At 44.4% G+C, this 16,156-nt stretch overlaps 1 protein-coding gene across 2 annotated transcripts in view; it reads left to right on the forward strand.

Moving 5' to 3' along the window:
- ZC3H7A (zinc finger CCCH-type containing 7A) overlaps positions 1–16,156 on the forward strand; it is a 163,031-nt gene that overhangs the window by 90,971 nt on the left and 55,904 nt on the right. For both annotated transcript variants that reach the window (XM_077448975.1, XM_077448974.1), the window contains 2 exons: positions 6,225–6,406; positions 6,487–6,560. In XM_077448975.1, coding sequence (XP_077305101.1) covers positions 6,225–6,406; positions 6,487–6,560 — 256 coding nt within the window. The remainder of the gene's footprint in view (positions 1–6,224; positions 6,407–6,486; positions 6,561–16,156) is intronic.

A 16,156-nucleotide genomic window follows, 5' to 3' on the forward strand; every position in this document is an offset into this window, starting at 1 on the left:
TCTAGGCTGGGGAGCAGCCCTGGAAGAAAATTCTGTCCAAGGGAGATGGTCCAGGTTAGAGGACCTTGCCTATCAACTTTTTTTGGAAGTTTATTAGTCTATTAGTTTATTAGGAAGGCTTATTAGTCTTCACATGGGATCAGTTTTTCACTGATCTATGCATTTCCCCCAGTTCTGCTACTTCCCGCCTTCTCCACAGGATTAATCAGGACCAAAATGAGGTGATTCTGGCGGCGCCAGCGGGTCCCAGAAGGTCTTGATTTACAGAGATCATAAAGATGGCAGTAGGAGTCCTTTGGCCATTATAGCCAGACCTTGCACAAGGTCCGGTATTTCATCCTACCTTATGGACAAAAAATTTAACAGGTTTGACTGTTGAATCCCACACTTTAAAAGATTGTCGGTGAGCTCCTTCAGTAGTGTCTACTCTGATTAATGCCAGGAAGCCAGCTTCCAGAATCACTTACTTTAGAGTCTGGAAGACATATGTTTCTTGGTGTGGATCCGGGGGTTGGTACCCCAGGAAGTATGTCATAGGCAGGATTCCTGATTTCCTGCATATGGAATCTGAAAGGAAGTTGGCCTTGCCTTGACTTCTATCAAGAGCCAGATCCCGGCCTTGTCTGTGTTTTTCCTATGTCCTCTTGCTTCCCACTCTGGGTGCGTAGCTTATTCAGGGGCAACACGGTTTATTCCCCTTATCAAGGCACCTCTAAATCCTTGGGATTTAAAATTGGTCTTATCGGCTTTGCTGAATCAGTTGTTTGAACCTTTACTAGTAATTTCCTTGGTTCTTTTGACAAGAAAGATAATCTTTTCTGGTTGCCATTTCTTCTGCTAGAAGAGTATCGGAACTAGCGGCTCTGTCTTGTAAGAGCCATATTTCATCATGCATAAGAATGAAGTGGTTTCATGTCCTCATCCTGAATTCCTACCAAAGTGGTAACAGGTTTTCATTTAAACCAAGATATTCTTCCTTCTTTCTCCCCAGAACCTTAATCTAGGGAAGAGAAGGCACTACATTCTCTTAATGTAGTAAGAGTGATCAGAGTCTATTTAACCACTTCAGATCCGCGCTATTGCCAAATGACGGCATTAGCGCGGACCTACATTTCCAGGACTACGTCTATTGACGTCGTCCTGGTTACGAGCGGCCTGCGCGCCCCCTGAGGGGCGCGCGCGGCGCGCTCTGTGATCGGCGAGTCCGTGAGACTCGCCTGATCACCGATCCGTGTAAGGGGTCGATCCCGACCCCTTATCACGTGATCAGCTGTCAGCCAATGACAGCTGATCATGTGATAGAACGGAGCCGGTAATCGGCTATTATTCCTCCTCGCGCTGACAGCGCGAGGAGAGAAAAAAAAAGCCGATCACCGGCGGCCGTGATCGGGACATCAGTCCCGATCACGGCCATCAATACAAGGGACCACCTGCCACCTGCCTGTGCCCACCTGCCTCCCGCAGTGCCATCCTGAAGTAAAATAAAAGAAAAAGTGCCCCCCGTCAGTGCCCCCTGTCAGTGCCCATAGTGCCCACAGTGCCACCCACAGTGCCACCCCACAGTGCCACCCACAGTGCCACCCAATCTGCCTCAAAGGTGCTGCACCCCAGTGCCGCCCATCAGTGCCCAGCAGTGCCGCCCATCAGTGCCCAGCAGTGCCACCTATCAGAGCCACCTATCAGTGCCACCTATCAGTGCCCATCAGTCCCATCTATCTGTGGTACCTATCAGTGCCCATCCGTGCCACCCATCCGTGCCACTTATCCGTGCCACCCATCCGTGCCATCTTATCTTTGCCCATCAGTGCCGCCTTATCTGTGCCCATCGGTGCCGCCTTATCTGTGCCTATTAGTGCCGCCTTAACTATGCCTATCAGTGCCCACCAGTGCAGCCCATCAGTGCCCACCAATGCAGCCCATCAGTGCCCACCAATGCAGCCCATCAGTGCCCACCAATGCAGCCTATCAGTGCCGCCTAATCAGCGCACTTCAATGAAGGAGAAAAATGACCCGTTTGCAAAATTTTATAACAAACTATTAAAACATGATTTTTTTTTTTTTGCATCTTTTTTTGTTTGTTTAGCAAAAAATAAAACTCCGAGCTGTAACTAAATACCACCAAAAGAAAGCTCTATTTGTGGGAAAAAAATGATAAAAATTTCATTTGGGTACAGTGTTGTATGCCCGCGCAATTGTCACTCAAAGTGCATCAGCGCTGAAAGCTGAAAATTGGTCTGGGACTGAGGGGGGTTTAAGTGCCCAGTAAGCAAGTGGTTAAGGGCGACCGCTCAGGTTCGCAAAACACAGGTTTTGTTTGTACTGCCAAAGGATCCAAGATGTGGACAGGCAGTGTCAAGATCCACTATTTTCCAAATGGATTTGTCAAGTGATTATTCAAGCTTCAGCTTAAAGAAGAAAATTCTTCCTTCTCATGTTAGAGCACACTCATCCAGGGTGATTAGTGCCTCTTGGGTGGTGCATCATCAGGCCTCTATGGTTTAGATCTGTAAGGCCGCAACTTGGTCTTAGGGTTCATACATTTATCAGATTTTATCAAATCGATATTAAAGGTTATGAGGATATTGCCTTTGGGCGCAGTATACTGCAGGCTGCAGTATGAGTCCTCTGGCCTCCTGTTTTTGTTATGTCTCCCCCCCTTCAGTTGCCATTGCTATGGGACATCCCACATAGTAATTACTATGGCTCTGTGTCCCCTGATGTAAGAAAAGAAAATAGGATTTTTAAAACAGCTTAGCTCTAAAATCCTTTTCTTTGATGTACATCAGGAGACACAGAGGTCCCTCCCTTCTTGGTATACTCTTGTATTGCTTGGCTACAAAACTGAGGGCTCCCAGTAATGGGAGGGGTTATATAGGGGAATACACGCCTTAGGGGCATGCCAGTGTCCAGCACCTGTCGGTCCGATATAACCCACATAGTAATTACTATGGCACTGTGTCCCCTGATGTACATCAAAGAAAAGGATTTTACAGGTAAGCTGTTTTAAAAATCCTATTTTTCGACTCAAACTCCTGCTCCTTCAGCAGGTTTAGTTCAGCAGGAAGTTACCTAGACTCGTGGCTATCTCTCGGTTCCTCTGGTAGATGCCGCAGTCATCCTAGTGCCACTGCTTGGCCAACACCTTCTCCTTCTGCGGTGCCTGCGAAGGACTAAGGGTGAAAGTCTTCTGTTCATTCTGGTGTAAACGTCCCTTGGGAGCTACCTCTCAGGGAAGACCAGTTGTCCAGTTGAGGTACTCCAGTAGTGAGAGGGGTTATATAGGGAGTGCACTTTTTGTCTTAGGGTGTGCCAGTGTCCATCACCTGAAGGTGGCCTATAACCCACATAGTAACTACTATGGCTCTGTGTCCCATGCTGTACTACAAAGAAAAGGATTTTACAGGTAAGCTGTTATTAAAATCCTATTTCCTCCTCTCTTGGAAGGTTATGACAAAGGGTGCCATCCTGATGGGGGGGGGGGGGGGGGCTATAGAGAATCTGTTCATTCAGGGAAAATGGTCACCACAGGAGAGGTTGCCCATGGACATCCTAGAGCCGAAGAGACACGAGAAGTTCAGTGACCTAGGATTAAGTGAATCTCATCTTGTCTCGGGTGGAATTTTATGGCCCAGCAGTGTCCGTTGTGCATGTTCCAAGTGGTGGAAAATTGGCAGATGGATTTCCTCAGCCATCAGTAATTGCCAGTTAGGTGGGCTTGGCACCTGGAGGTATTTGCCAGGGAGGTGGGCTCTGCACCAAGAGGTGTTCAAGGAACACTGTCAACGGTGGGGCATCCTTAATGCAGATCTTCTGGCATCCAGGTACACTGCAAAGCTGGACAGGTTTGTCTCCAGGACCAGGGACCCTCAAGCGTATGCAGTGGATGCTTGGGTGACACCCTGAGGACAGGTTTCTTTGGTTTCTGCCTTTCCACCATTGCGGTTTCTCCCTCATCTACTTTGCAGGACTTGGTGGAAGGAATTCCAGTGATTCTAGTAACCCTGGTTTGAATCCAGGACATTGTGAACACAACGGCAGATGGTCTTTGGCTCGACACAAACTTCTTTCGCAAGGTCCAATCTCTCTTCTTCCAATCTTTTTTTTTCAGTCGTAGTTCTTTACTGTCACTAGCTTTAATGGCATGGCTGTTGAGGCTCAAGTCTTCGAGAGACAGAGGAGTCTCTGTTTTTAATTTCTACCTTTTCTGAAGGCAATGAAGGCAACTTCAAGGAAGATTTACCACAGAACGTAAACATTTTTTAGTGCTTAATGTGAGTGTGGTGTGGGTCACATCTTGGCCTTTCTCAAAGTGCGAGTGGATCCGAGATTGGCTTTGGGTCAGATTTTGACTTTTGCAATCTTTTTTTTCAGAGGTTGATTGCTTCACATTCCTTGTTGCATGCTTTTTGTGCAGGATGTCACACGTATTGTTCCACTAGTTAGCGATACAATGTGGGATCTCAACTTTCTGTAGTACAGAAATCTCAATTTGAATGCATCCTGGATTTTCATTTAGTCCTTCTGCTGTGGAAGGTTGTTTTTCTGGTTGTAATTACTTCGGCACACAGCGTTTCAGAATTGGCTGCTTTTTTCCTGTAAGGAACCATTCCTGATGCTCCACCTTGACAAGATTGTTCTTGGGCTTCAGGCATCTTTCTTATCTAAGGTGGTTTCTTCTTCCCACCTCATTCAGCACATTGTGTTGCCATCTTTTTGCCCTTAGCTGCAGACACTAGGGTACAAGACTTTTCGCACTCTGGATGTGGTTTGTGTTTTCAGAATTTTTCTTCAGTCGGATTCCCATTTGGGCTTTCTGAGGTTCTGAAAAACGGGTGATACTGCTTCAAAGTCTATGATTTCTCAATGAATTTGTCAGCTTATTTCTTTCTTTTTTTTTTTTCATTACTTTATTTTTGAAAAAGAACACCCAATGAGTAATTCCAGCTTATTTCTTAAAGGGGTTGTAAACCCTTAATGCATTCTTTTATCCTGCTGATAGCGAAGGGGCAGCAGTACATGAATGGGTATTATGCCACGTACACACGACCGGACTTTTTGACAGCAAAGGTCCGACGGAACGAGACAATTCGATCTTGTGTGGGCTCCATCGGACCTTTGCTTGCCAAAAATCCGGCGGACTTTAGAAATAGAACATGTTTTACATTTTTCCACCGGAACTCCGCCGAACCGAGAAATCCATTCCTGTGTATGCTAGTCCGACGGACAAAAACCGTCGCTAGGGCAGCTATTGGCTACTAGCTATGAACTTCCTTATTTTAGTCCAGTCGTATGTCATCACGTTCGAATCCATCGGACTTTGGTGTGATTGTGTGTGGCCAAGTCCGTTCATTCGGAAAGTCCGTCGGAACTCCGCTTAAAGTCCGTCGGAAAGACCGTCGGACCTAGTCCCTCGAAAAGTCCGTTCGTGTGTACGCGGCATTAGACTGTGCTCATTCTTCCTGTCCGCATGTTTCTTGTCAGTTCAGGTCCGGGCGGCAGAGTCAAGTCTGAGTGTTGCTGATAGGAGGCCGATTTCAAGTCCAATGAATATTTAAAGAGGGATTCCACCAAAAAAAAAATATTAAAAGCCAGCAGCTATAAATACTACAGCTGCTGACTTTTAATAAATGGACACTCACCTGTCCCGGGTTCCAGCGATGCCGGCAGCCGAGGCCGATCGATCGCTCGGCTCTCGGCTGCTGTCTCCACCATTCTAGGTGAGGGAATCAGGAAGTGAAGCGAATCGGCTTCACTTCCCGGTTCCCTACTGCGCATGCGCGAGCCGCGCAATAGGAAATCTCCGCGCTGTCACTGGGACCTGTGTGTGTCCCAGCAGACAGCGCGGCAGGGCAGGAAATGGCGTAGACTCCCACGGGAGTCTATGCCCGGAAGTGGGTGAAAATACCTGTCTTTGACAGGTATCTCCACCCCCCTCCCCCCTGAAAGGTGTCAATTGTGACACCGGAGGGGGGGAGGGATCCGATCAGCGGAGGTTCCACTTTAGGGTGGAATCCCGCTTTAAGCTAGTTGTAGGTAAACATTTTTAAATAAATACACAGCTGCATCAGTTGGTATTTTTTATATTTGCCTGAACCTTAACAGTTGTATGTAAACATTTCGAAATGAATACACAGCTGCATCAGTTGTTATTTCTTTTATTTGCCTGAACCTCAACTTCTTTAAAAAAAAATTTTTTACAATTAATTTATATTTTAATTATACAGATGCCTTGTTCACATGTTCAAAGACACAGTTGTAAAGTACTTCAAGATACGTCCTTTCAACAATCTGGTTGTGCTTGATCTTTGTCGTCATGAGGTTCGCTATGGCTGTTTAAGAGAAGATGAATGCTTCTATGCTCATAGCTTGGTGGAACTCAGGGTCTGGGACATACAGAATAAAACAGGTGGGACAAGTTGCTTCAAGAAATGTCAATATTGCTTTGCTTCAGTTAACATTCTTGTAACAGTGGTTCTATTTATTTAGGAATTACAGTTGAAGAAATTGTGCGAGAATCTCAGAAATATTGGGAAAATGAGTCCAGAGCACATAAGCCTCAGGTAAATTTTTGGATTATTGTTACAATAACTAATCTACATGTATGCATTGGGCTTGATTTACTAAAGCAGGAGATTGCAAAATCTGGTGCAGCTGTGCATGGTAGCCAATGGGCTTCTATATTCAGCTTGTTCAATTAAGCTTTGGACCTAGAAGCTAATTGGTTTCTATGCAGAGCTGCACCAGATTTTTTACGCTCCACTTTTAGTAAATCAACCCCATTGTGTATGGATAATATACATGCTAATTCTTAATTGCAAAATGAACACAAATCCTTCCAACTGACAACATGAGCAAGAATCTGCTTTTTATATGTACCCAACCCGTCACCAAACAGGCACAATCAAAATCTAAATATGCGCAAAGTCACACAAACATTTCCCATTTCTTTGCATACAAATTCTGTTTCCTGTTATGTGCAGATTTATTATTTTTGGACAGTTATCCCAGTGGCAGTTTTTTTTTGTAGTTGGTTCTATATCTATCTTAGTAGCTATCTCCAAAATTAGAGGTTTTTTTTCTTCTAGATTATTGAGTATATAATTTATTTACTTGCTGGTCATACTATTCATTTTTACTATACTAAGAAAAGGAAAAAAATGTGTATTCAATCTGGAAGGGAAGTGAAACGGATTAATGTTGACCTCCAGGCAAACAGCTAAATACACAGATGAAATACATACTGTATATTAGAGTGGTTTAACCTGACAAATGGTTTGTTTTTCTTTCCTTGCAGTTCTGAGATTTACACAGTTCTGCCACATGAGGTAGATGCAAGTCCAGTGCATTTTTAATCTGCATCAAAAACGCATGCACAGTATTTTCCATGGTGCACACCAGTGCAGTGCATTTCAGTGCAGTCACAAAAAAATAACATGTTGCATTTTTTTCTGTATGGAACTAATCTGGAACATGGCAAAACGCATGAATAAACGCACCAGCATGCATGTACACATAGCAGAACGCACATTTCCAGCATAAAAAAAAATAGAGGGGAAAAAATGCACCAGAACGCAAACCCTTCTAAATGAGCGTGCAGAAACTCATCTTGAATGCAGAAATTCTGGTATAAACCAGTCCTTACAGATCTCCCCACCCCGCACCCTCTAGCATTAATGTATTCTTTTGTGCTCTTTATATCTCTGAGTTCACCTTTAACCCTTACTGTTATGGACACAGAGCTTTTTAAACACACTCCTGGCTGCTATAGTGTAAAGCCACTTTGTTATCTTCCTAGACTCCCCTATGTTCCATTAAGTTATGTGCCCCAGTGTATGTTCTATATAACCAAATATGACGCTTTACACCTTATTTCAGAGTGACGCTCGGCACTCATGTGACCTCCTGCGACTCTACTCCCCTGATCTGACAACTACAGTGGGAGGGGCTGAGAATCCCCCACTGAGGTCAGTCAGAAGGAGAGGAGGAGAACAGTGGGTGGTCACATGAGCACCAAGTGGTGTTCTGAAATCAGGTATAAAGTAGCATATTTTTTTATAGAACATATACTCACTGGGGCACATAACTTAATGAAACATAGAGGATTCTAGGAAGATAACAAAGTTATTTTAGCAGCAGGAGGGAAGGGACAGGGAACAGATTGTCAGAAACTATCTGACAGACAGGAAGTGGGAGAGAGGAGAGACAGTGGGATAAAAGAGGCGCTTAAACTGACCATGGTAATCATTTATCGGCAACCATGATAAATGTGGTCAGTTTACAAAGGGGAAGGCAGGATCAGCCAGGTATTTTAGATGATAGAATGTAACAAATTACAATCACTGTGCTGTTGTTCGTGCTTTAAAGGAACAGGATTCATTTTTTTTTTTTTTTAGGGTTACAACCACTTAAAGTTTGACTTATATGTGTGACTTTACAAGCCATAATATGGGAATGTTTTTGCCTTAATGAACGGAATGCATTAAAGCAGAGGTCCACCCTAAAGTGGAGCTTCCGCTCATTGGAACCCTCCCCCCCTCCGGCGCCACAATTGGCACCTTTCAGGGGGGAGGGGGGTGCAGGTACCTGTACAGTACAGGTATCTGCACCCACTTCTGGCGTAGTTTCTGCAGAAGCTACGCCCCTTTCCGCAGAATCTACGCCCCTTTCCGAAGGTCCCCCGCTGCCTGCTGGGAAACACACGGATCCCAGAGACAGCAGGGACCATCCTTATTCCGCAGCGCAACTCGCGCATGCGCAGTAGGGAACCGGGAAATTAAGCCGCAAGGCTCCACTTCCTGATTCCCATAGCCAAGATGGCGGCGGCAGCACCCGAGAGACGATCGAGAGATCGGCTTCGGGTGCCGACATCGCAGGCGCGCTGGGCGGGTAAGTGTCATTATTTTAAAAGTCAGCAGCTGCAGTATTTGTAGCTGCTGGCTTTAAAAAGAACGGCGGAACTCCCGCTTTAAATTAATAAAAGGTTTTGCCTTGGACATACCGGAGTTAGATGACGATGACTGGAGGGAGATTTGGGTTTTCCCGTTCTCCCCTCTGGTCTCTGCCAGGGACAAACTAGTCCAATATAAAATTGTACATAGAGCTCACTACACACCTCACAGACTTCACCAGATGTCACCGATACATTCTCCGGCGTGTTGGAGATGCTCGTATCAGCCAGGGGACTTCTTTCGCCTTTTCTGGGCTTGTCCAGCAATTGGACACTACTGGAAGGAAGTTCTCCAGGTGGTAGCTAATATCACTAAGACTAGTATTCCTTATGATCCTAAATATTGTCTGCTGGGGCTGGTGGAACAGATGTTAATCCACAGAGCTAAAAAAATACTAATATCCTTATTACTATACTATGCACGTAAGGCCATTACGATGAACTGGAAACAATCATCTCCCCCCTCTGTCAAGTTCTGGAAGGGTCTTGTGAATGCCAGTTTGCCCCTTTATCGAGCCACCTACGAGGGCAGGGGTTGCCCACATAAATTTGAGAAGGTGTGGACCTGCTGGTTGGACGATAGCACTACCGCGACTGAGGCAGTAACTAACCTTTAGATCACCATTACGGTTGAATTCTGGTAATAGACTGACCCAGGTACTACATGTATTTCTATGATATACAATACTGCACTTATGTCGTTGAGCACAGATTATCCTACTTTTACCCTCTCCCCACATTGGGGTTTAGATAAGTTAGGTTTGGTTGTTTTCGGTCTTCCTTGGTGAGGCCTGTTGTTCCAGAGGAAGACCGAATATGTTGTGTTACCTGATGTGTTTTGCTGCGGTCTGTAGCAGCATCAGAGTGTTTGCCCCTGTGTGGGTACTGTTGGCCCGTGTGTGGGCGGTTTTCTGTACTATTAAAAAACTCAATAAAAACGATTTTGCAAAAAAAAAAAAAGGTTTTGCCTTTATAACCACTTTATTTACTATATTATATACATTATATTTTTAGATTTTAAAAATGTATGATTTTTTTTTTCGTGTGCCCTAAAATGAAATTATATTTATATATATATATATATATATATATATATATATATATATATATATATATATATAAATATTGCATTTTTTTACCAAAAATATGTAGAAGAATATATATTGGCCTAAACTGATGAAGAAATTTGTTTTTTAAAAACATTTTTGGGGATATTTATTAAAAAATACGTAAATCAGCCCAGAATAATCCCTCCTACTACAAGCATGCCTTTGTTTTCAGCTCTGCTGCTGAAAAGACTAACCTACTAGTTTGCTAACACTTTCTGTTCTTCAATTTGTTATTAATTTTTTTGTTCTCTTTCAGTCAAGACTTTTCTCTTCACCACTGCTGGAGGTTTCCCAGCCGATTGGTAGCTATCTGATGCAGTCATCCTCATGGCTTTTAGACTGCTGCATACAGACCCCACTGGACGGAACATTGCGAAAATAACCTGGAAGTTACTGTCAGGCACTGGGCTCCATACCCTTTCCAGACTTTGCTCTGGTTTGCCACAGGGTGCTTTCCAGGTTCAGAGCTGCTGGCACTGCCTCAGTGCTTGCCCTGCCTGTACAGACTAATCTATTGAGTAGGCTGGTCTGGCCAAAGAGCAGGAACTCTTTCATTTTCACTGGTTGTGAGTGCCATTATTCCCCATTACTTAATTCTTAGCTGGAGAAGGGATTATCGCTGTTCAACTGAGCATTGAACTCCTCTGCTAGGCATAGTGTCACCCACTGTCTGCTCATTCCTGCCAGCATCAAGGAAACATCCGCCACTGCTGCTTTGGTTGCAAAGAGCCCTGTTGATCTCCTTTCTTCGATCTGTTCTTGCTTACTGCCTATAGTAACTTTGATACCCTCCGCCGGCCATATGATTCTCTATTCACTGATCCTCACCTGCTATGAGGTCACGGTTCATGCTGCGGTACATTGACTGATAACTAACCCTTCTATTCGACAGTGTCCCCTTCATCCCCCGCAGCACATCCCCAGTGTGCTGAAATGGGCGCACAATGTACCAAATGATGCTTCATTTGGCCATGTGGCCTTGGAAAAAAAAAAAAAAAAGAGTAAGAAAAGAAAAATGTAAGGAAGAAGAAAAAAGAAGGAACGTAGGAAATAACAATGTACAGGCAGGTATGCACTCTAGTTTGTAAAGCCAACAGGGTGACTGTTTTTTTGGTAGACAGCACTGTCCTGCTGAAGTTTGCCCCCTCCTCTACTGCCGGCCCAGTTAGAATGTACAGTGCTCTACGTGCATGCGCAGTAGGGAACCAGCTGTGAAGCTGAAAGGCTTCACTGCCCGTTTTCCTTACAAGGAATGGCGGTGGCAGCACCTGAGACCCAATCTGAAAATCATCTGGGGTGCCGACACCGTGGGAACCCTGAACAGATAAGTGTCCTAATATTAAAAGTCAGCAGCTACAGTATTTGAAGCTGCTGACTTTGATTTTTTTCCCTGAGGGCATGGAACTCCTCTTTAACCACTTAAGCCCTGGACCATTTTGCAGCTAAATGACCAAGCCCCTTTTTGCGATTCTGCACTGCGCCACTTTAACTGACAATTGCGCGGTCGTGTGACGTGGCTCCCAAACAAAATTGGCGTCTTTTCCCCCCCCCCACAAATAGAGCTTTCTTTTGGTGGTATTTGATCACCTCTGCGGTTTTTATTTTTTGCGCTATAAACAAAAATAGAGTGACAATTTTGAAAAAAACTTCGATGTTTTTTACTTTTTGCTAAATAAATATCCCCAAAAAATATAAAAAAACATTTTTTTTCCCTCGGTTTAGGCCAATACGTATTCTTCTACATATTTTTGGTAAAAAAAATTGCAATAAGCATTTATTTATAGGTTTGCGCAAAAGTTATAGCATCTACAAAATAGGGGATAGTTTTATGGCATTTTTATTAATAATTTTTTTTTTAATAGTAATGGCGGCGATCAACGATTTTTATTGTGACCTCGACATTATGGAGGACACATCGGACAATTTTGACACATTTTTGGGACCATTGGCATTAATACGGCGATCAGTGCGATTAAGAATGCAATGATTACTGTAAAAATGTCACTGGCAGTGAAGGGGTTAACCACTAGAGGGCAGTGTAGGGGTTAAGTGTGTGTGTGTGTTTTTTTTTACTATAGGGGGGCGTGGCTTGACGTGTGATGTCACTGATCGTCTTTCCCTATAACAGGGAACAGACGATCAGTGAAAGGCTCACTAGGAGGCACAAGGAGAGGTTTGTTTACACTTACCTCTCCTCGTTCTTCAGCTCTGACCGGATCGCGGGACACCGGCGGTGATTGGGTCCGCAGGTCCCGCGGCCACGGTCGCGAAGCTCAGGACCGGGTCGTGAGTGCCCCGCCAGCGGCACGTGGCCCACGGCTGGGCACTTAAAGGGCAACGTACCTGTACGTGCTTGTGCCCAGCCGTGCCATTCTGCCTTAGTATATCGGCGTGAGGTGGTCCTTAAGCGGTTAAAGGGGACAATTTTGTCTGTTATTGATGCAGTGCACATCATTCTGAAAATAGCATATCAGCCTGTTGCTTCTACCTGTAGTCTTTCTAGTCTTGAACTCAAGAACTCTTCAGAGAGCAAAGATTTTACCTTTGCACCCCTTTTCCAACTTCTTCTTCATGGAGTTTGGAAGCACCTTGATAAGCTGATTGCATCGCCCAAGAAATTGTTAGCATTGTATCCCATTGCACAGCTTTTGTTCAGAAATGGTTAATGGCTTATGTGGATCTGGCCTTAACAAGGCCCTTACTATACTGGTGGAGGATCCACTTTTCTTTAATGACACGTTTATATTCTGGATGGTGGGTTCTTCTCTACACCAGATCCTGGCTTTGACCATACTTTGTCAAACTATGTCTGACTGATATAAATCCCTTGAAAGGGATCAAGCCACTGCTGCTGTTGATCAATTGCTTTTTGAACCAATGAGCAGATGGCTGCAGCATTACATTTTAGTTGTGATGGTTCACTATTAGCCTCACATCTAATCTTTTTGCATGTGCCTCATGTTGGTACTAGTGTATTTGGCTAAGGTGCTGGACTGTGGAGACTTTGTGCAGGGAGCACTTGATCCACATGGCCTTGAGGGATACCATCTCTTCAGATTGGCTCTCGATAACATTATCAAGGATGCTACTCATGGCAAGAGCATACATCTTCCTTCGCTAGGGAAGCCTAAGGAGTAGATTGCTAAATCCTCTTCACCTCTTATTGTCAAGAAAAGTCCCTTTCGTTACTCCACTCCCTGAACGATGGGACCCCCTAAGCTTAGTTTGCAATCCACCCTCAAAGTCTAACATTTCAGGTCTTCTAAATCTTTAGACAAGCCTTCCTTTGCATGAAGGTTCTCCACTACTTTAAGGAGCGGAGGGTGCCTGTTAACTTATGTGGATGCTTAGACAGCTAGCATTCTGGATGTCTGGATACTTGAGTTTTGCCCACTGCCCCTCTTTGTTTCCTCACTTTCCATCGTCCTGTGTCTGCATAGACTAGCAGATCTTGTTCTACTGCTCTCTAAACTTCTGGATCAAGGTTTGATTGCCCTAGTCCCTGAAATGTTTCAGAGGTTTTAGCCCAGCATGTTCACTGCTCCCAAACTGAAAGGAGACATTTGTCCAATCTTGGATTTCAAGCCTCTGAATGTTTACATTTGAGTCTTAATATTTCTGATAGAATCCACCAGATCTGCCATTGCCTTCCTCCTCCAGGGAAACTTCATGACTTCAGTGAACATCAAAGATGCTTACTTGCATGTCCCCATCTTTCTAGTGCATCAGCAGTTTCCACGCATTGCTGTGGGGCCCCTACACTACCAATTTATGGCCTTGCCTTTCGATCTTCACTTTGCATCTTTGTTGTTCAATAAAGTGTTGGCTCCAGTGTTAGCCCTGTTGCATTTCCATGGCATCACAAATCTGATAATGAAATGACCTATTGAGGTAACAATCAGCGAGGACTCTGTTGGACAAAGTATAACTGTCAAGATGCTAGAGATTTGGAACCTTTAGGGAAATGCTGTGAGATCTGCTGAAACATTGAATCAGATGACAGGCTCTGGATGTGTTTTTATCCTTATATTTTTACCTTTAATAAACATTTTAAACAGAGGAACAGAGGGCACTATTCGTTTTTATTTTATCTTTGAAGAATATACCTGTGTCTACCTGTGGGGTGAATGAGATGGAGTTGTGTTATCGCAGCCATCCTTTAAAGGGAAGAGGCGCTAACAGGACATACTGTACAGTGGAGGAGACAAGGTGGTGCTATTACATATATCCCCTTAAAGTATAGAGCCAGTATAGTAACCAGATCCCACCGTACATGGTGAGAGTCCATCTTATTATTAAAGTGAGAAAGGAACACAAAGTGGTGGTGTGTGTTAATATTTTTCGTTCTGGGTTTGTGTGGAACAGTATATCAAGATTGATATGGATACTTTTTGCACAGTATTATATAGTTTTGAAAAGTAGTTTATTAATTTTATTTATAATGGTGACGTAATGGCACTGGTGTGTGCTTTTCACTAAGGTGACTATTTGTTTATTGTATATATATTAGGTTTTCAACACCAGTGAGCTTCACACTTAATTTTGTTTTTGTTGCAGTATCCCCCAAATGCTTTGCTTCAGGTCCCTGTTTTGTTAAATGGTTCATTGTCTGTATACCCCCTTTCCAACCATCGCACAAGAAGAATAATACACTACAGACAAGATGAATTGGCACTTCCAACTCCAGCTGAGCCTAAACTAACAGAATTCCTAGCCTCCAACTTGTAATTCTACCAGCCCAGACCATGACAATCTCCTTCAGCAGCGGAGTATGTTGGCTAACATTCCCTAGAAGTGCATGAATTGAATTTTCTTATAAAGTTCAGACATATTAAATCTCACAGTACACATTAACAGAATGCACATGCAAAATTATAAAATTAGGATACTGTAGATGACTATAGGACCAAGTCTACAGAGACATAGTTAAAGGAGAAGTCCATCCAAAGCTCACTTGGCTGGGCTTCTCCTATGAATCACAGGAGTGCAATTAGTTTTGCATTCCTGTGACCTGTTTTCAGCAGAGGACGGGCTAAAGTCCGCTCTCTGCTGACATCCGAGAAATCAGTCCAGGCACTGCGTCATCACGACAAAGTCTGGATACGCAAGGTGCCTGGACTGACACCCGTCTCCACCTCTCAGTGAGCCGCTGAGAGGCTAAGACGGCCGCTCCCCGTCCCTCCACAGTTCAGTGCTCCAGTGAGCTCTAGGGGGACAAAGCGGAGAGCTCCTGACTGACAGCAGCTCTCTGCTTGGGGAACTGAGAGAACCGAGCCATGGGCGCTGTTTGATGGCTCGGCACCGGGGGATAGATGTAACATCAACCTAGGTAAGTATGATTCTGGGAAAAAAAATAACATACTTCTCTTTTAAAAACATGCAAGACAGCTGTTGTATCCTGGTGTCAGCAGGGAGGCCCTAAGTGAATGATTCGGAAAGCCAGCTATGCTAAATTTTGTGGCTTTCTACAGCGATAATGCACTGTTAACCAGGCCCCTCCAAAATGTTAGAGAGGGAGCCTATGTTTTTTTTTTTTTCCAGCATAACACTATTGCCTTACGAACATAAAAGAGTACAAGAGTAAGGAGTGTCCTCTGCACCCTAAGTGTCGGTTCACACTGAGGCAGCGCGACTGCCTCAGGCGACCTGGACACGATCACTGCGGCGACTTGCAAAACGACTTCTCTATAGAAGTCAATGCAAGTCGCCCCCAAAGTCATACAGGAACCTTTTTCTAAGTCGCAGTCGACTTGTGTCGCTCCGATTAGAACGGTTCCATTGTACAGAGCGGGACGCGACTTGTCAGGTGGCTAAGTCGCCTGACAAGTCATCCCAGTGTGAACCGACCCTAAGAGGTGCCAGCTCCTTCTCCAAGCCTAGTGGATAAACTGAAATAATGGGAACAGAAGGGCCATAATCTAATGAAGATCCTGGGTGACCGCCAGCCAAAATACTTGGGTTACTGGACAGTGCCAGAGAACGTGTTCATAATCGGTAAGGAGAAGATGGGCAGTGCCCACACACCGAAGAACATGAGCTCTATATACTGCCCAACCTGGAGGGGGTAGAGCAAATTCTGTGTAATAATTTATATTGAATG

The sequence above is a fragment of the Lithobates pipiens genome, unplaced genomic scaffold (assembly GCF_037356315.1).
Source record: "Lithobates pipiens isolate NorthernLeopardFrog02 unplaced genomic scaffold, aLitPip1_a1.2 Scaffold_22, whole genome shotgun sequence".
NCBI classification, from domain to species: Eukaryota; Metazoa; Chordata; class Amphibia; order Anura; family Ranidae; genus Lithobates; species Lithobates pipiens.